Source organism: Danio aesculapii, chromosome 19 (assembly GCF_903798145.1).
Source record: "Danio aesculapii chromosome 19, fDanAes4.1, whole genome shotgun sequence".
Taxonomy (NCBI): domain Eukaryota; kingdom Metazoa; phylum Chordata; class Actinopteri; order Cypriniformes; family Danionidae; genus Danio; species Danio aesculapii.
The window spans coordinates 24,697,416-24,718,256 of record NC_079453.1 but is presented as its reverse complement, the minus strand read 5'-3'; the positions used below and the strand labels follow the sequence as shown (position 1 = coordinate 24,718,256).

The following is a 20,841-nucleotide window of genomic DNA, read 5'->3' as shown; positions in this document are numbered from 1 at the left end:
AATGAAGAGTGAGATCCAAGACGAACAATAATTTTCTATTGGATAAGTAAGAGCAAAACCATTTGAGGACTGTTCCTCGAAAACCAACATAAGACTCCAGTCGGAGGAGGAGAATATCATGATCAATCAGAACAAAGGTCTGATGAGTTCAGTGCCATAGCTCTTTTAGATTTTGTATTGACCTAAAAGACATTTAAGACTCTTAGGTGAGCAGAATCTGTGCCATGACAAGCTTTAAAACCTGACTGAAATTTTTAAAGGTGTTGTAAGCAAGTTGTTGACTCTTCTAAAGCATAAAATACTATAATATGGTTGCATGTATTTAAGAAAAATGCCAAGTGAACATACTTGTTTATCTGAAAAACAATGCTGAAGTCAGATATTCTGCTTTGAAAATGTGAGTTACGTGCTAGAACGCTGTCTTTGTTTTGGTTCTTTTAATCCGCACATATAATGCCAGTTATATTTTAGCATACCGGGTTGCCTTGTTGGAAAACAGCACATTTCATTCATTCATTCATTCATTCATTCATTCATTCATTCATTCCTTCAGAAAGGTTTACAAAGCATGCGCCCATGACCGAAATGCGACCTCCGGTGGACAGTAGCTGCCTCCGAAATTAGACGCAGATTCAGAGTTCCACATGAGGTTATTAATTAGCAAATAATATAAATATCACCAACGTAAACATTTGGTGAGCAGGTTACATTGTAACCGCGTGTCCTAGCAACACGCTATGTGACAAGATTTGCAGTGATGAGCAATTTGCACGAAACACGACAGAAATTTAAATGCAGTCATACAGAAACACAGAATATGCCCTCACTCATAAAATGGTTTATACTCTAATTAATACACATTAACCCTCTTTAACATTATTAAATGTAGATACTGACTCACTGATACAGTATGTGTTGGTTTGCATTATTTCACAGTCCTAAAGTTCAATTTCAAACGGTTTATTTTATTTTTAAGATCTGAGATGGACTGAAGATCTGTTGCTGCTTTCAGTAGTATGGCAATAAATGTCATGTAAAATGGCATTCAAACTCACACTGTTAGAATTAACACTGAATAAAGCACATGTGGTGTACCTGAGGTCATCTATATCATTTATCCTGTTGTTCACCTGAGAAATAGAAGCTGTTTGTAATATATCAATTTGAGGTGTTGGTTAGGACACCTAGGAAAATATTTCTTCTATCGCGTGCCATTGCTTAGTTAAAACACAATTTATATCAGCCTTTAGCCTGACCTGTTTTGATTCAGGAATGCAATACCAAGTTCAACCATTGGGTGTCAAACTTACATACTGCACCTTTAAATGGAATCTTAAATGGAATTAGCTGTCAGGTAAGACTGGAGACACATTAACAGTTCTTTCTCCAATAACCTGGAAATAAAACCAACCGGATTTAAGGGGAAAAATCGAAGTGTTACTTAAACAGTGCTTCCCACAGGTTTGAAATATACTTGCGGTGGTAGCCAGATTTAAACACACCTTTTAACCACGGCACATGGTTACCTACATGCGTCTTTTTTTAAAAGACTGTTGACATAAAAACAAATGCACTATTAGTTTTACTTTTATTCTATTCAGCAGCCATGTGCACCCACTGACAGGTAAAAACTACTGCTGACATTTTGTACAGTATTTCCAAAGTACGTTAGATATGTATAAAATATAGAATATATCAACATCATCAATTTAAAAAAATATACAGATAATGAGAAATAAAAGACTAAGGAAATCTTAAAAGTACAATAATTACAAGAATAAAAAAATGTAGATTATTTAAATAAGACAAATGAGTTAACTAAGCATTTCTAACGCTGTACATATATTTTGCAGCCAGTTTAGATAGAATTTCATCCTCTCTGAGTAGATAGAAAAGTTTATCCGAGTCGTTTAAATCAAAGAATTAATTATATAATGTTTCTTTCGCTCTTGTGACTGTGCACGCACTGACATCTGCGAAGCCAAGTGAAAGTAAATCAGGCTTAAAACAAATATGACTATGGCTTAGAAAGTCAAATCTCGGACGTTTTAGAAGATTTAGAAACCCCGGATGAATGCATTTTTAAGTCCCAAAAAGGAGCGTCTCTGTGGGTCTCTGCAGAGCATGTGAGATTGTCTTTGGAAGTCTGTGGGACAGCTCTCTCACACACACAACGAGAAGTAGGAAACGTATAGGGCGAGAGGAGATTTTCCACTAGTTAATTGATCGTGGATGTTTGGCTATTGGGCGGACACAAAAAAAAGTGTAAAAGGATGATAATAATAAAAATTAAATGTCACAAAATATACTTGGGCGGCCGTGAATATACCTAGGAGGCCTGCCAACGTAAAGTCTATGTGTGAGAAGCACTGTTAAAGCATGTATGAGGAACACAAAGAGTGTTTCCTGGTCCAACAGTATCAATGATTGATTTAAGGAGGCATCAAAATTCTTGAATTTTCCGATATTTAGTTTCCCATGAGCAAGTTTTCAGGCATCCATCTACGCATTCCTCTGAAAAACATGTTTGAGTGGCACATACAGTTCTTTTCTCCTTTGCTACCTAGCAACAAAAGAGGAACATGGGTGATTTTGTATTGATGCTTGTGTCCTCTTATTTTCTGCTCTTGAACCATTCAACAAGCTCAGTTGCCTGGAGACCAGAACATCCACTCATCAGCAGTGCAAGAGCTCTCGCTGCCAACCTACATGCGACATGTCGTAACAAGGCTCCATGCAGTCGGGCTATTCATTCAACACATCAGGCCTGCTGTAGAGGACGGTGAACGCTCATTATGAAATATTACTTCAACTTGCAGACACCCAGAGCGTATCTGTCTGGAGAGTTAGCCAGGTAGAACTGTGGCTTAAATTTAAAACTTGGCTGTGAACTCTTGTGAATGGTTTCTCGAGGACAGAGGACTGCTTTATTAAATCTGCGGCCCCCTACATGTGCAGCGAGAGCAAGGACAAGGTAGATATAAGACCAACAGGAGCAGACTGTGTTCAAGCTGAGAGCAGCTAACAGCCGTCTGAGATGAGATTCTTCAGCTGTAGGTCTACCTGCAGAGATGAGACCCAACTATAATGCACGCCTGAACCAGCCAATCCATAACTGGTATCTTTCAAAATAACATGTAGGTGTTTGACAGCAGAACTGACATTAAGGTTTTCCAATATACAAAAAGAAACAGTTGAAATTATTAAGATTTTGCTTTTGAAAGACGTTCTCTGATGCATACCAAAGCTGCATTTACTTGATAATATATAATAAAACAGGTAATATAGTAGGGCTGGGCGATAAAACAATAATAATGTTTCCCCTGGATAAAATGTTCAATAAATGTTTGATATAATATTTCGAAATCAGTGCATTCGGAAAGAATTCATAGCACTTTACTTTCTTCACATTTTTAATGTTACAGCCTCATTACAAAATGGATTAAATTCATTTATTTCCTCAAAATTCTACACACAATACCCCATAATGACAATGTGAAAAAAGATTTTTTGAAACTGAAAAATCACGTGTACATAGGGATTCACAGCCTTTGCCGTGAAGCTTTAAATTGAGCTCAGGTACATTCTGTTTCCACTGATCATTAGGGTTGGGTATCGTTTGGGATTATTTCGATACTGGTGTCGATACTGGTGCTAAATCAATACTTTTAAAACGGTACCGGTGCCAAAACGGTGCCTGAACCGATACTTTTGAGCCACAAAATTATGGTGGATTACTCTAGAAAAATTTTTTACTTGACAAAATCTTTTACAAAAATAATTTTAATAGAACAATTTAATTTTTTATCATATTTCATATTTTATATATTTCAATTACATTAATATATTTCCTTTGATCATTTGTTGGTTAGCATGAATTTAAGATTTGCATTATGAAATTACATTACCTGTGAAAAGGCTGTCATCAAAATACTGAACTCCTTTTTTATAGGGTTGTGACTATGTTTACATGGTTATCAGTAATCTAACGATTTGCGTTAATCCAAATAAGACAATAATATGATCATGGTGTTTACATGATTTGCTTTTTTTGCCCTCATTTCAAATAATATTTCTAAAAAAAATTCACAGTGTTTCATAAAAAATAATTATTCTGGAGTCATAATAAGTTGTATATCTTGTTTGTTTCTTGAATAAAAGCAGTTTTTAAATAAAAAAAAAATTAGGTCAGTATTAATAGCCTCCTTAAGAAATATTTACTGTGTATTTTTTGATATACACAACAAATCAGTTACAAAATAATTTGACCAATTATGTTAACTTTCGTAGTTAACTGATAAAGTCTTTAAATTACACTTTAATTTGAATAAAAGACTATAAAACACTTAAAGGGAATTTGTCTGAATACAACAGTCTTGCAAAATAACTAGTAAAATGTTTTGCATTGACTGTCAGCATGGGGAGGATAAAAAAGTATCCTCTCTCCTAGAACTGGCCGGCCATCTAATCTGAGTGATCGGGGGAGAAGGGCCTTAGTCAGGGAGGTAATCAATAACCCGATGATCACTCTGTCTGAGCACCAGCGTTCCTCTGTGGTGAGAGTGGAGAACCTTACAGAAGGACAACCATCTGTGCAGCAATCCACCAATCAGGCTTGTATGGTAAAGTGGCCAGACGGAAGTCGCTCCCCGCCTGGAATTTGCCAAAAGGCATCTGAAGGACTCTCAGACCATAAGAAACTAAATTCTCTGGTCTGATGAGACTAAAATTTAACTCTTTGGAGTGAATGTCAGGCGTTGTGTTTGGAGAAAACCAGGCACCGCTCATCACCAGGCTAATATCATCCCTACAATGAAGCATGGTGGTGGCAGCATCATGCTGTGGATATGTCTTTCAGCAGCAGGAACTGGAAGACTAGTCAGGATAGAGGGAAAGATGAATGCAGCAATGTACGGAGACATCCTGAATGAAAACCTGCTTCAGAGTGCTCTTGACCTCAGACTGGGGCTCTGGTTCATCTTCCAGCAGGACAATGACCCAAAGCACACCACCAAAATATCAATGTAGTGGATCACAAGAACTCGGTGAATGTCCTCAAGTGGCCAAGCCAGAGCCCAGACCTAAATCCTATTGAACATCTCTGGAGAGATCTGAAAATTGCTGTAAACTGTCGCTTCCCATCCAACCTGATAGAGCTTAAGAGGTACTGCAAAGAGGAATGGGCAAAAATTCCCAAAGACAGGTGTGCCAAGCTTGTGGCATCATATTCAAACAGAATTGAGGCTGTAATTGCTGCCAAAGGTGCATCAACCAAGTATTGAGCAAAGGCTGTGAATACTTATGTACATGTGATTTTTCAGGGTTTTTTTTTTTTTTTTATAAATTTGCAACATTTTAAATCATTTAAATGTGAAAAATCTATTTTGTCTGAAACAGGTACACCTGTACAGACATCTTAACGATCCGTCCATGCGTGCTCATAGGAATAACCAGAATAATTCTTGGCTAGAAATTGCAACAGCAGTGGGAAAGGAAGAAAGTTTTTGTTAAAAAGTTTAGAAAAACATAAGGGATAAATTTGTTAAAAACCAAAAAAAGATGCCATGGCAAAATAGAGACGCATAAGTTTGTTTTGTTGAGACGCAATTGTTTTAATAAACAATAACAGAAATATGTTTCTTCACCCATTATGGGATTTACATTGATGTATATTACAATTTTGAATTAAAACAATACTATAGTTACAAAACTAACATGAAGTAACAACATTATTTCTTTTATAACTGGAGAAGAATATTTGAACCTATGGGTTCACAATATTCTGATACATCGTTTTTCTAGGCTTTATTGGTGATAATGGTCAGAAATGTTTGACCATTATTGCTTTTTTTAACATATAAGTAAAAGACACAAACTAGCCAGACAGTAATAAAAAAAATAAAAATAAAAAAACACCAGTATTTCTTAGTAAGTGTACCTTTTTTGGAGGGTTTTTTTAATCATTTCATAATAAAAATATATATTTGTAGAGCAAGCCATGTTCTGTTGTGATTATTATTGTAATAAACTATAATAGGTAGAACGGTCTGAGATATGAACAAAAGCTAGTGATGCAACAAAGTTTGATTTGAAAAAATCTTGAATCGTTACAAAAAAATTTATGATCATTAAAATAATTTAATAATTTAAAAATCTTGAACGATATTAATGATATGACAAATTTCTGGAAAATTCCTATTTTTTATCCGTCTGATTTCATGGTGGGTTTCTTTTGACAACCCCCTTTCGATTTAAAGAAAATCAAAACAGCGAACGTATCAAATATAAAAGCCTCGACTGTTCGTGAGGTGCACGCAAAGTCAACGAAGGTCCGCGACGCGGTGGCAGGCAAAAGTATAAATCAGTCTTGAGTGTGTGTGTGAATGCGGGAGTGTATGGGTGTTTCCCAGTACTGGGTTGTGCCTGGAAGGGTATTCATCGCATAATATGCTGGATAAGATGGCAGTTCATTCCGCTGTGGTGACCCCTAATAAATAAAAGGGACTAAGCTGAAAGAAAAATGAATTAATGAAAACGATAACTGCATAATATTCAACCACATTTCCACGAATCCGCATTCTTTCCTCCTGTGACTTAACAAATAGACCCTTTTCACATGACGTCACGCAGTGTCCGGTTTCACTCCACGCAGTCTACACAGAAATCCCCATACATAGAGAACTCACCTAGTCAGCTGTATATTTGCTACAGATAAGGTTAGACTGTGATTATGGCTGTTTTTTGTTGCCTGCATTTAAGGTGAGACATCTGACATCTAAAAAAAAAACTTAATCATCCAGAATTCCACTTGAAACAAGAAAATGGGACTTTAAACAGTGTATTGCTTTGTGTTGCTGTCTATACTGCAGACAAAGTTGGTATGGACTTGTCAGCATTTGTTTAATAAAGATTTCAGATGTTTAAACGGGTGCTGAACATTTTTTTATGCCCGATTTATTTTTAATATTTGTTTTGTGTCCTAAAGAATAAGAAATAAATAAAACTGTGGGTGTTTACTGTGGCTGGTTACAGTGGACAGCTGATTCACTAACACATTCACATTATTCACATTCTCAGTTCTGTGACTTTCCGATATAGGTATTTTATTCATGAACATAAAACATTTATGTCTATTTAATATTCAAATTAAATTAAATAGAATAACCATGTTGTATGTGACCCAATAATCAAACAAAATCATTATTAAAATTTACAATTGCCAAAATAACACCAAGAAAACTGCATTTGAATTCAGTAGTAGATAATGAATTTATTTGTAACATTATTAATTAAAATGTAGTACAGATATCAAAATCACCCAAAAGGTGGTGGTAGGACATAATTATTTCATTCAAATGGAGAAACTGAACAAACATTATTAGATCAGTAAATAATAAATTATGAAACTGATTGCATTTATAGACATACTTACAAGGTAATAAAAGAAGATTTAATAAAGAATTGTACTTGTGTTGGAATATTTACATAAAATATAAATTTATATTCAGAGCACCATTAAAGTAAAAATAAATCCATTATTGAGGAAATAAACTTAAGTGAAAAGGTTGTAAACATATGCTTTCCTTGATAATCAATAGCTTATTCCTATTTATTTTCAAACTCAGAAAGCAGCTCAGTATTGAAAAAGAAACATTTGGACACATGCCCAATACCAATAATAGTCTCGAATCAGATCGTGCAATGTTAATATTTTTATTTGTAAATTTTCCGGAGAAGTCCCCCGTTCATTCAAAGGTAAACCGGAAATAAAAATACACTGTGCAGGCTCTATTAGGAGTTACTTAGAAATTAGAGTTAACTAAAAAATACATACAACAGGGCTTGGGCAATGAAACTAAAACACCTTGTTTTAGACCACACTAAGTCAGTTTGCAGCCAATACAGCACAATTTCATCATGGGAATAACAGATACAAGTCCTGCACAGCGGCCAGAGGGATTTTGAGCTATTCCTCTTGCAGAATAGTGACTAGGTTCCGTAGTCCATGGAAGTGTCATGCCCATCTAGCACAAGTATCGGGCCTAAGGAATACCATTATACTGCAGCCCAAACCATCACTGATCCACCTCCTTGCTTCACCCTAGGCATGCAACATCTGGGTGGTACACTTTTTTAGGCTTCTCCACACCGTAACTCTCCCGGATGTGGGAGTCAGTGAAGGTGGACTCCTTAGAGAACAATACACATTGTCCACAGCCTGAGATTTTGCTGCTGGCATCATTGAAATTGACGTTTAGCGGCCTGGCCATGTATAACAATGAAGTGGAATCAATAAAGATTGGCTACCAAGCTGCTCAGATTTAGCCATGACACCTCCAACACTCAATTGGCCAGTGTTTCAGTTTTATTGTCCAACCCCTGTATGAACGCAGTGAATTGCACGAACTGCACGAACATTTTCCTTCTATGGGATATTACAATAAATAAAAAAGTTTAATGTTTAGTGCTTAACTGATGAAGACTGTGTTATAAGACAGCTCTGAAGAGTTTATTCAATATACTGTAGAAATATTGTGCTACATGTTTGCTCTACATGCCTCTAATCATAGTAGTTATGTTTGTTTTCATTGTAAAAAGGTATGCTAATCTGAATGTGGTCGTTTAATATCAATATAGGCCACTGACGTCTAGCTGACGTCCAGCTTCTCCAGCCTCCGTCGTGCCCAACTGAGCCTGGTTTCTCTCGAGGTTTTTTAATTCTTCACTTTCGCCAATTGGTGAAGTTTTTTTCCTCGCCACTGTCACCACTGGCTTGCATGGTTTGGGACCTGTAGAGCTGCGCATCGATGAATTTGCTCTTCAGTGTTTGGACTCCCAGCAGTGAATATTAAACCACATTGAATTAAACTAAACTGAACTGAACCTAAACTCTGAAAACTGAACTGACACTACTTCAATTTACTATGATCTTCTGTGTGAAGCTTCTTTGACACAATCTACATTGTAAAAGCGCAATACAAATAAAGATAAACTTAATTGATCTGAATGATGCACATTTCATTCATATAAATGAATAACTATCCCTATAAAAGTTTAAATGAGAGAGCTAGTAAAGAGAGAGAGAGAAGAGAAAGTAGCTCCAGAGACAGCACATCTTAGTCATTACCTTGCAAATATGATCATTTCTAAAACTTTCAGTAGATTTGATTAGGTTAATTCCAATTTTCAGATTTTGCCTCAAACCAAATAGTATAAATCTAAAAAAACATAGAACTTGTTACACGTTGTCTACTGTAACTGTCAAATAACAGGAAGGAAACCCTGACAGTAGATTTGAATTATTCATGTGAAATTGGCTTTAAAAGAATAAGGAAACCCAAAAGTTTCATAATTTTCTCACCCAAATGCTTTTACTAATGACTAATGCTGGCTCACAGACCCAGAATTCTCTTACTGTAGGTTTACTGAGGCTGCTTTTATTTGATAATAAATATTTACAATTAGTTTTTTAATTATTTAAAAAAAAAAAAAAAAAAAAAAAAAAAAATATATATATATATATATATATATATATATATATATATATATATATATATATATATATATGTATATATATATATATATAGTTAAAGGAGTATTCAGTTTTTTTATTTTATTTTACAATTATGTTAAGGTTATACCATAACATAACATAAAATATTATATAATATAATATAGGGCGTCACGGTGGCGCAGTGGGTAGCACGATCACCTCACAGCAAGAAGGTCGCTGATTCGAGGCCCCGCTGGGTCAGTTGGCATTTCTGTGTGGAGTTTGCATGTTCTCCAAGTGTTCATGTGGGTTTCCTCCAGGTGCCACCCCTGATTAATAAAGACTAAGCCAAAATTAATGAATAATATAATATAATAAATACTTGCTGATCTGACACTCTAAAAAAAAATTTCACTGCATCATATTTGACACTATAATACATTTCAGTATTTTAAACAGCATTTGTTTTTATTCATATATTTTATTTATATTCATATTATTCTTTTGAATTATAATATGAATTTTGTTATCTATTTAATTAATCTTTGCTGAATCAAAGTATTAATGATTATTAAAACAAAAAAACTCATAATAGAAAATAATAATTTAATAATTGATTTAAAAAAAAAACAACTACACTGAATATTCGGTCTGAAATAACCTGCAAGTGTGACTTGAAAACAACATTAACACTGTTTATTTGACTGTAAACAATGTTGTACTATGATAGTCATTGTCTGCTAATATGATTTCGCTATTTAGAGTTTTCAAATAATACTTTTATGAAATTATATTATTAAGGAGAAAGTCCGAATGTGCGAATATAAAACCAACTTTACCTCTAAATTATGTGTAAGTTCACATACCCTGCCGTACAGGAGCAGTTCTCTGTCAGAATGCAGTCCTTTTGCGTGTTGGTGATTAATTACCCAGGCCTTGTATAACGTTAACTCCGTCTTCTTTCCTTGTCTTTGGCTAAGCAGAACCTCGGTTTTTAGCACTACATAGTGTGGGTCTGGTCATCCTGGAGCATTGTTTCTTGCACATGACCACACAGAACAACATTGTTGGCATCCAAAGACTTGTAGATCTTTAACTTCTCTCTTGTAAAATCACTTGGAGCTTCAATGAGATTGTATATTTGGGGCTCGATGCTTGGTAATTTCATCTTATCCAATATTCATTGGGAGGGTGCTATCGCAAATGGACCTGTCAGACAAACGCTGCCCACTTTAACGGTAATTTTGCCGAATCACTGTGATTATCACTGGGTGACGAGCTGTTATAATATGCTGAAAGCATTATGTAAATAATATATAAATATAATTTGTAATCAATATATCTTATTTCTAAGACAACAACAAACTCTGTGCCGCATCGGATGTCATTCCCTCGCTGTAAATGCTAGCGCTCCTGGTTTCTTTCTGCCAACTCCCTGCGTGCGCATCCTGAATGTTTACAAACATGGTAATTGGTCTATTGAGCATCGTGTCAATGCCACAGCCTACCTGAGTATTGCTGATGACCATGTCCATGCAGGATAACGCTCCATGTCATAAAGCATTAATCATCTCAAACTGGTTTCTTGAACATGACAATGAGTTCTGTACTGTACTCAAATGGCCTCCACAGTCACCAGAGCTCAATCCAATAGAGCACCTTTGAGATATGGTGGAACAGGAGATTTCCATCATGGATGTGCAGCTGACAAATCTGCAGCAACTGCAAAATCTCTGAGGAAAATTTTCAGTACCTTGTTGAATCTATGCGACAAAGGAATAAGGCAGTTCTGAAGGCAAAAGGAGGTCTAAGCCAGTACTGATCAGGTGTACCTAATAAAGCGGCCAGTGAGTGTGGAAATCTATCAATCAATCAATCAATACATTCTCCATTCATTATCTAGAGATGTACACATTTTTAACAAATTTACATACATTTATACTTCATGAGGGCTGGAGTTTAGCACCACAAAAACATCACAAGGATACAATAATTGGTCTACATGTGACTCGTGTAATACTTCAAGTACTTTATCTATAGTATTAGTATATCTTTATAGTATTTAGATATCTTTAGATAACAGATCAAACGATGCACTTCTGATCGTAATAGCTATACAGACCTATATCTAATAGCTATTAATGTTTTTTCTTTTCTTTATGTGACAGCTGTTGTCATTTTCATTAAAGTTCACTGCAGAAAGTCAGTATAATATTAATGAGCAAATAATGATTGTTCCTAAGCTGGACTCTTTCATTGCTAATTCATCTCTCTCTCCTCATCAGATGCTGACGCAGGAGCTGCAGATTTCTCCTCCTCTCATTCGATCAGCGTTTACAGGCTTGTTTTTATTATTCCCTTGTCACAGCAATGGCCAAAGGTGCTGATGAAATTTGCTAATAATTTCTGTTTCACAATCTCAGAGCTGCCAAGGCGCTATGCTTTATTTCTCACAGATTTTATTTAGAGCTTAGAGATTAATGCGAAATAGACAGCATGAGAAATCCAATACGAAAGAAACGGCAAGCACAGCACATGGTCTATACACTGCTTTAAAGCCATACGTTTCATACACATGCCTAAGAAATACCAATACAGTTGAAGTCAGAATTATTAGCCCACGTGTTTATTTTTTCCCCCAATTTCTGTTTAATGGAGTGAAGATTTTTTATACTCAATTCTAAACATAATAGTTTTAATAGCTCACTTCCAATAACTGACTTATTTTATCTTTGCCATGATGACATGATGATAATATTTTAGTAGATCTTTTTCAAGACACTTCTATACAGATTAAAGTAACATTTAGAGACTTAACTAGGTTAATTAGGTTAACTAGGCATGATAGGGTAATTAGGCAAGTTATTGTATAATGATGGTTTGTTCTGTAGGCTATCGAAAAAAATAGCTTAAAGGGGCTAATAATTTTGACCTTTTTTTTTTTTTTTTAATTAAAAACTGCTTTTATTCGAGCCAAAATAAAACAAATAAGACTTTCTCCAGAAAAAATATATTATCAGACATACAGTGAAAATTTCCTTGCTCTGTTAAATATCATTTGGGAAATATTTAAAAAAGAAAAGAAAAATCAGAGGGGGGCTAATAATTCTGACTTCAACTATATATATATATATATATATATATATATATATATATATATATATATATATATATATATATATATATATATATATATATATATATATATATATATATATATATATATGTGTGTGTGTGTGAAATATATTATAACTTTATATTCCCTTACTCTTTTTAAATAGCTTTATGTACTGTGAAGTATTGTCATGATGATAGAATTTCTAACTTCAATATGACACCTTTAAAAATAGAGTTTCAATAATTTGTGATACTGAAATATTGCTAGATTAAATAATACAATTTTAAGCATGTCTTCATTTCTCAATTTGCCAGAATTAAAAACTCAAGCGTTATCCCTCTGGTTAAATTTGTGAGCTTTTGGGGAAAATAAAAATAAAAACATTTTTAAATTAAAAAATAGATTGTTTTGATTCAACTGTTTGAATGTTACATGACCAGATGAGTTACAATACTTTCTTCGAGGTGCAAATATCTTAATGGTCATAACTTTGACCAGTAGTATAACATTTTGTCCTTTTGTTAGCAACTGAAATTAACTGAACTGCAATGCAATTCTACACATGGTTATTGTTGTGAACAAATATGAAACCTAAGTATAACATTTGGGATTATACTTATTGTAATTATTACAGTACAATGCAGCACGGTGGCTCAGACAGCTCACAGCAAGAAGGTTGCTGGTTCGAGTCCTGGCTGGGTCAGTTGGCGTTTCTGTGTGGAGTTTGAATGTTCTCCCTGTGTTCGCGTGTGTTTCCTTCAGGTGCTCCAGTTTCCCCCACAATCCAAAACATGAGGTACAGGTGAATTGAATAAACTAAATTGGCCATAGTGTATGTGTGTGAATGCTAGTGTATGGGTGTTTCCTAGTACTGGGTTGTGGCTGGAAGGGCATCTGCTGTGCAAAACATATGCTGGATAAGTTAGCGGTTTATTTAGCTGTGGTGACCCCTGATAAATAAAGGGACTAAGCTGAAGGAAAATGAATTAATGAATTTTTTACTGCTGATTTAGGCCAGTTGTTTAGATTTTCACTTACCCTGCCAAAGTACCCAGTGGGAAAAAATGTAATCAAGTAAAAAAACATTTTTTCATTGTTTTTATCCACGTAAAAATAATGATAGCAGATTTAGGCTAAGGTATTTCTCTTTCAACTATTCCACCTTCACATTAGAAATATCCTACTGTGTTTCAAAGATGGCTATTTTGACATATTTAGCCTGTGTGAGAGTGTGGCAGCGTAAGAGTGATGAGGAAAAGCGATATTGTACCATTTCAGATAATTCAGTATTGATACACATCAAAACATTGCTACTTTTGACAACACTATTGTGCAGAATCTGAATTTTTTCACACATGAAAAGCTGGAAATTCACTTTTTACTTACTGACCCTATTGTCACTTCAATTTCCTCACACCTTCTTTCATCTTCAGAACACAAATTGAGATATTTTAGATGGAATCTGATAGCTCCCTCATCCTCCATTGACAGAAATGGTCCAGTGATGGTCAAAGTACAGAAAAGGAGCCAAAAACAATGAAGCTTCAAGAACACACTTGTGCACCAAAAAAAAACATCAATGTCTTCTCTTTCCCATCAGATCAGGGTGCACGATTACTATGGACAATAAGCCCTATTGCCATAAGAGTCCAAACATGTAAGCATCATGTCTGTAGTAGATGTGGCATCATGCTATAGTGGACGAAAATACAGACAAACAAAAATGTGCAAAAGTGTCTTGGAGCGTCATATGATTACACAAGGAATGCTTTAACAATGTTTTTGGCTGCTTTTCTGGACTTTGAATATCTCATGACTAGGCCCACACGGAATCTGTGCGCCCACAATTCTACAGATTTTCCACAGATTTCCGCAGATTTTTAGCCCATCATTGATTCTGTTTATTTACTTGTGTAAATGTGTGTAAATCTATATTTATTCAGTTTTTTAAATAATTACAGTAATATTATTGACTAATATGAAAATGTTCATCTAATTTATGTACAATGCAGTGTGTAAAGTAATAATTTCTGTCTTTTAGTAGAGATATTATATGAGAGACTTGCTTTGTTTACCAAATAAAGTGGATCTAAATGGATTTGCATTGTAAACATTAAATAAATGTTAAAATATATTACTTTTTTATTTCACATATTAAGGTTTTAGTTATGATACTTCCAAAATAATTCCGCAGAAATCCACAGATTTTTACCAAAATTCTCCGCAGAAATAGCAAAAAACGTCCGCAGATTCCGTCTGGCCCTACTCATGACGGTTGCTGTCTATGGAGAATGAAGGAGCTATCAGAATTCATCTAAAATATCTTAATTTGTGTTCTGAAGATGAGCGAAAGTCTCGAGGGATTGAAACGACATGAGTATGAGTAATTAATAACAGAAGAAAAAAACATTCATATAAAACTAACATATATATGGGACGTACCTGAGGTTTGAGAGATCACCCTTGGCCGACATGGATGATGAAGGCTGCGAGTGAAGGTAAGAGGGTGGGCGGGAGGCCTGGGGGCCACGGCGGATCAGTTTGCCAGTGACGGGGTCATAGGTCCGCATTTCGGGTGCTGGCAGTGGCTTAGGCTGAACTTGAGGGGCCTGGAAGAAAGGCCTCGGGGCAGACCCATGGATGTCCAGAAATGCACCGGGACTGTTGCTCCTAAATGAAACAAATAATAATAATAATAATAATAATAATAATAATAATAATAATAATAATAATAATAATAATAATAATAATAATAATAATAATAATAGTAGTAGTAGTAGTAGTAATAATAATTAACAAGAAAATATGAATCAACTGCTATGAGAATCAGTTATGTGGGGTTCAGACTATTGCATTTTAGCATAATGCATATGTTGTGGTGATATATAAATGACAATGTAGTATATAAAAATTTCTAAGGTTTTTCATCATCATTATTACTTATAATTCTGAATGTGCCTTTCCTCATATTCATATTGCTAACATATGCTTCTCATGAAGTTAAGCTACTTCTAAATGTAGTAATATTCAAAAGTTTTGTATCTGCATTTCAATTTTTATTAAATTAGGTATTTTCTGTAGCTTGACATTTGAAAAATGTTGTACGCAAGTCTTTGGATTTGTACTAGATGTTCTTTCCAAGAGTTTGTATCTGCAAAGTGCGATCTCTGCTGTTTTTCCTCAAAAGGTGTGAAAAGCAAAACTCTCATGTTCTCTAAATTGATCTGACTTAACCTGATGTGTCTCACGGGTCACGTTGACATGACCTAGCCTTCACCCTGATCTAACTTAGGTTGAAAAAACATCATGTAAGATGTAGGTTATTGACATAATGGTGAAGATTATTTGACTTTACTGGTCAGCATAAACATCTGCTGCTAACATGATGTTCTCCCATATTACATGAGATCTTGCTGTCTTACTTTTCTGCAAAGGCAGCCAAGGCCTTAGTCTTTTTTTATTTGTATAAGCCGCTTAAACAAAGACCTCACAACTCAGAAAACTTATTATTAAGTAATATATTACTTCCTTGACTAATTTGTTAATGCCTCATTTGACGTGTTACATCATATATGTTATTGCAGTTATTAGGATTAATCATTTTTAAAACTTTTAAGACTGCCGGTGACTCAACAAATTGTGGATTCACAGTGTGCATCAGAAACAAAAATTGGCTGTTGTATGTCATATAGTGTGAATGACAACTAATGCATCTCAGATGCTTCACATCAAGACAGAAAAGCATATAGAAATGCCACAAGCTGATCTCAAGGCTGTTGCATTTATGTGTTCAAACAAAGGGGAAAAAAGTTTTAGTTTAGCTAGAAATTTACAAACAATATATTTTAAAGATAAGTTTGCGAAACTAATTCCCTTATTTTAAAAACAAATCTATACAAGGTAACAAAATACTCAATAAGAATAAAAATAAATGGTAGACAAAGTGGGCCAAGATAAAAACCTTTTCATATATTTTTAAATAAAATATATAAAAATAAAGAACAAAGATTCACATTAAAAATAGATATGATAAACAAATAAAACAAACAGCGGTTTATCTATGACGTACAGCAGGTGTATTTAGCAGTTGCATTTAAGAAATTGAACACACAAATAAAAATATATCAATCTTTTTGTTGTTTTATTAACATCAACTGAGTTTGAGGATGATCATGAATATGAATAGCCACAATAACCGAATGTGTTTGTGTAAGTTTGTGTGGTTTATACAGTTATACAATCAGACTTTAAAGATAATCTTGTCCTGTAATTAGGCATGGTTTTACAGGCTTTGTAGTGGCGCATGCATATCAATTTCCTCAGGGGGGGGTGGGGGGGGGGGGGGGGGGGGGAAACGTAGCCTCATTTGCTGTTAATGTTAAACTGGCATGTTTTTAAAACAAATGCCACTAATGTACTTTTGTCAACATGAATAAGTGCCGTGAGCGTGCTGTAGCTCTACTACCAGGTTAATATTTGACGTGATTTATGTCAAGTTGTACAATACCTTCACCTTCACAAAAAAAAAAAATTGTAAGACAACTTGCTGCAGTGATTTTTTTTGTTGTTGACTTCAATTGAAGAAACTTAAATCGAGTAAAAAGCACGGTTAAATTTGAGTTAACTCAGGCCCAATTTACACTAATACGTTTTAGTTTTGCTACAGTTTCACTTCTTCCATCCACACTACCCCAGATTTTTCGAGCCCCGAAAACGGAGCATTTTGGAAACACTGAAGGGGCCATTTTCATTTTAAAATGCTGCTGCTCAAATGCCAGTGTGGATGGGGAAAATCAGAGACATCTGAAAACGGCGTGACTGGGGCTTTTTTTCAATATCAAGTACTCAAAGTTCACACTTGCATTATTTCCTTGTAAGTTTAGACTTCGCAAGTTTAAAAAGAACTCCTGGAGACGTGAGGACACGTCGGGTAAATCTTCAAATGTAATGGCATTGTACTTTTATAATGTCATTCACCCTGGCTACGTTTCACTATCTTAAAAACAAAATGAAAACATGCCATAAACCACGGTCTCTTAATTTTTTTATTAACAAATTAAACATAACAGACACCAAAAAATGTTGTTGCATCTTGTACATTTACATGACCGTCATCTTCACTGTACGCAATATAATAAAACGAAGCCTAAAAACTGCCTCCTTTCATTTTCATTGAAAAATATGAAACATTAGGCTCACTGTGTGGTTTTGGCAGTATGTGCTTAATGTCAGGCTATATGCACAAAGATTACCATAGAGAATGTATGGTGAAATACAGAATAGCTGTCTCTTTTGCTGAATATAATCAGTAAGCTATAATTTTAATAATCAATAATAATTTTCAAAGTATAAAGTACAATAAATTTATACAATATAAGAAAGGCGAGCAATCGGTCAAATGTGCAGAATCAGTGTACATAAATTAATATATCAACTTGTCTTTGCGTTCAGCCAAAACATGTTAGGCTAAGAGATTCAAAAGACTGACTCATTATATACAGGTCTACACAAGATGAATTGTAGATCGCGATAACAACTACAGAGAGATGATATCCAGCGGCAGATTTGAGATGGACTGGCTGACGTACGGCTGCTCACAGCTGGGCAGGTGTGCTCTGAGCTTCCGCTGACTGCCTGGAGCTCAGACACGAGAATACGCTGAAGCAGCTTTCAGCGCATGTCAGAGTGCATGTTTGGTCACATGATATGCGTTTTTAGTGGTGTAGTATGGATGGAGAGCTTTTCAGAAATGCTAGATGAAACGTCAGTGTGGACCTGGACCATTTTCATTCTAAAACGCCATTTTAAAACTAAAACATATTAGAGTAAACAGGCCCTCAAAATGGCTGTTCAGCAAATTGCCTTACAATTTTAAGTTCAACTTTTTTACAGTGTATGATGAGAAGCGCAATATTATGATATACCTCGCAAAGCAGATCATGGAGACATTTTAGTCATCCATCAAAAATTGTCATATCGCACACCCATAGTTCAGTTCCTCTTGAAGCCGTAGGAAATGATTATTATTCCTTACTTTTATATAGCGCTTTTCTGGGCACTCTTTCGACATAGGAGGAAACATCCTCATCCACCACCAGTGTGCAGCATCCACCTGGATGATGCGACGGCAGCCATTTTGCGCCAGACCGCACACCACACACCAGCTGATTGGTGGAGAGGAGACAGAGTGATTAAGCCAATTATGATATGGGGAGGGTTGGGAGGCCAGGATGCCGGGGTTAAACCCCTACTCTTTTTACTCATTAGGACCCACACAGACCGCAGGTTGGGCGCCCCCTGCTGGCCGTACTAACACCACTTCCGGCAGCAACCTAGCTTTCCCATGTGGTCTCCCATCCAGGTACTGGGCGGGCGCAGCCCTGCTTAGCTTCAGTGGGCGACCATGTGAGAGTTGCAGAGAGCTAGCTGCCGGTACGTGTAAACAAGCAGATGGAAAAAAATCTTGCTTGACTCATGGCCACCACTCACTTTCCATTAACGTTCTGCTAAGCATCTCCCTTACTGTGCCACAAGGAAGTTTTTGGGAAACTGATTTATTTAATAATACTTTAATATTGCAAGAGTCAGTACAAGCTGAAATTAAGTTGTTGAATGCTTCATGTTCTATTTATGAGCGCTGTAGTGACGAGTGAACAACACGATGAAAATTTCAGCAGTCACAACAGAAAATACTGACAATACAGACTTCATACTGAAAGCCACAAGCGAACATAAAGGATGAAAAAAGAAGTAGAAGGCTGTAAAAGATAAATACCTGTGGGATTTGTTATAGTCCTCTTTGAGAGGAAAGAGTTGCTCCTCTACTCGCTCCCAGCGCTCCAAACAAGCCCACAACCAATCAGGATTCACCACATGGAGATGTTTACAACCCTGAGCTTGACGAACTTTCTCTGTACCTGACAGAGACACAAACAAAACAAAACACTATTGAGATAAACAACACTGCAATGTGAAATATGATCGGTCTGTGTTTTTCTCTCCACTACCAGCAGAGTGGAACGCAACAGCACAGCAAAAGAAAATTGCATTCTGAATTGAATGTCTTGCAATAAAAAAAAAAGCTGCTAAAAAATCAAAACGCATTTTTCTATTCCTTTATTCCATTCTAGATATCAAAAATACAATCAAAGTTTGTCAAATAACCCAAAAGTTTTAATGCTAAATTGTACAGGCTACAGTAGCCATGTTTCCATCCATCTATTTTCATGTGCATTTTGAATATAAGTTTTGAAAATGCCATGGTTTCCGCTACATTCATTCTTCCATAGTGGGGCGCCATACCAAGATTCATCCCGCCACGGCTACATTACAGCTTCTCATTCAAAACATTCTATTTTTTTAATAGCAGGTGATAATCGCACCAAAACGTATTAAAAGGTAAGTGAATTATAACAGCGCAAACTTTTCTATAACCGTAGTAGTGCTGTGCGACATTTGTTTAACCCTTTAAGGTTACGTGCTGACTGACTGACTGGCTGACTATGACAGGTGCGTGATGCGTGAGGCCGGCAAACACGACGTACAGCGTTTCACTTTACTTCAGGACGCATTAATACAGGAGGCATTCATAAATATTCCTAGCAAATCTAATAAATGCTGGAGACATACTCGTTACATAAACACACTAAATCGCACCTCAGCAGCGTTTATTTGAGAGCGCACAAGAAGATCTGCGCACTCTTAAAGCGGCTTATATTTGAGGGGACGTGCAAGAAGTTTTGTGCACGAGCAGAAAAAATCAGCACGCAAGCAAAGAGATCCGCATGCTCGTAGGCTATTACATAAATGCAATCTTGACATCTAATACTGCGCTAACGACATTTGTCATTGAAATAACGCCACAGGTAGTTGGTAGATCTGTGTAAAAAAAAGGCCTGCTGCCACAGCTGGAAAAAATCCTAGAGGAAACACTGAATGCGCATAAAAGACATATGCACAAAACTGAGTAGGATAAACTTTTTATTTGATATGAAAAAAATGCACATAAACTACAATGGGAACACTTAACAAATTCCAGTATGCGCATTAAAAAAAGTAATGTGATTTTGTTATAAGAGATCATGTTATAATAAAAGTGTGTGTGAATGGACAATCCAGCAGACTGAGCACATTGTAAAACATCGCATGTCAGCATTTGTCTTGTGAGGCGCAGGTAATTTGTTAATTAAGAAAAGATTGACGCAGCTTCTCCTACCACAGAAAATTCAAT

General features: G+C 35.6%; 1 protein-coding gene across 1 annotated transcript in view; it reads right to left on the bottom strand.

Moving 5' to 3' along the window:
- ctdp1 (CTD (carboxy-terminal domain, RNA polymerase II, polypeptide A) phosphatase, subunit 1) overlaps positions 1–20,841 on the bottom strand; it is a 210,415-nt gene that overhangs the window by 142,094 nt on the left and 47,480 nt on the right. Inside the window, exons 9-10 of the mRNA XM_056479626.1 lie at positions 19,387–19,528; positions 15,054–15,281 (exon numbers count right to left, since the gene is read on the bottom strand). Of these exons, the coding sequence (XP_056335601.1) occupies positions 15,054–15,281; positions 19,387–19,528 (370 nt within the window). The remainder of the gene's footprint in view (positions 1–15,053; positions 15,282–19,386; positions 19,529–20,841) is intronic.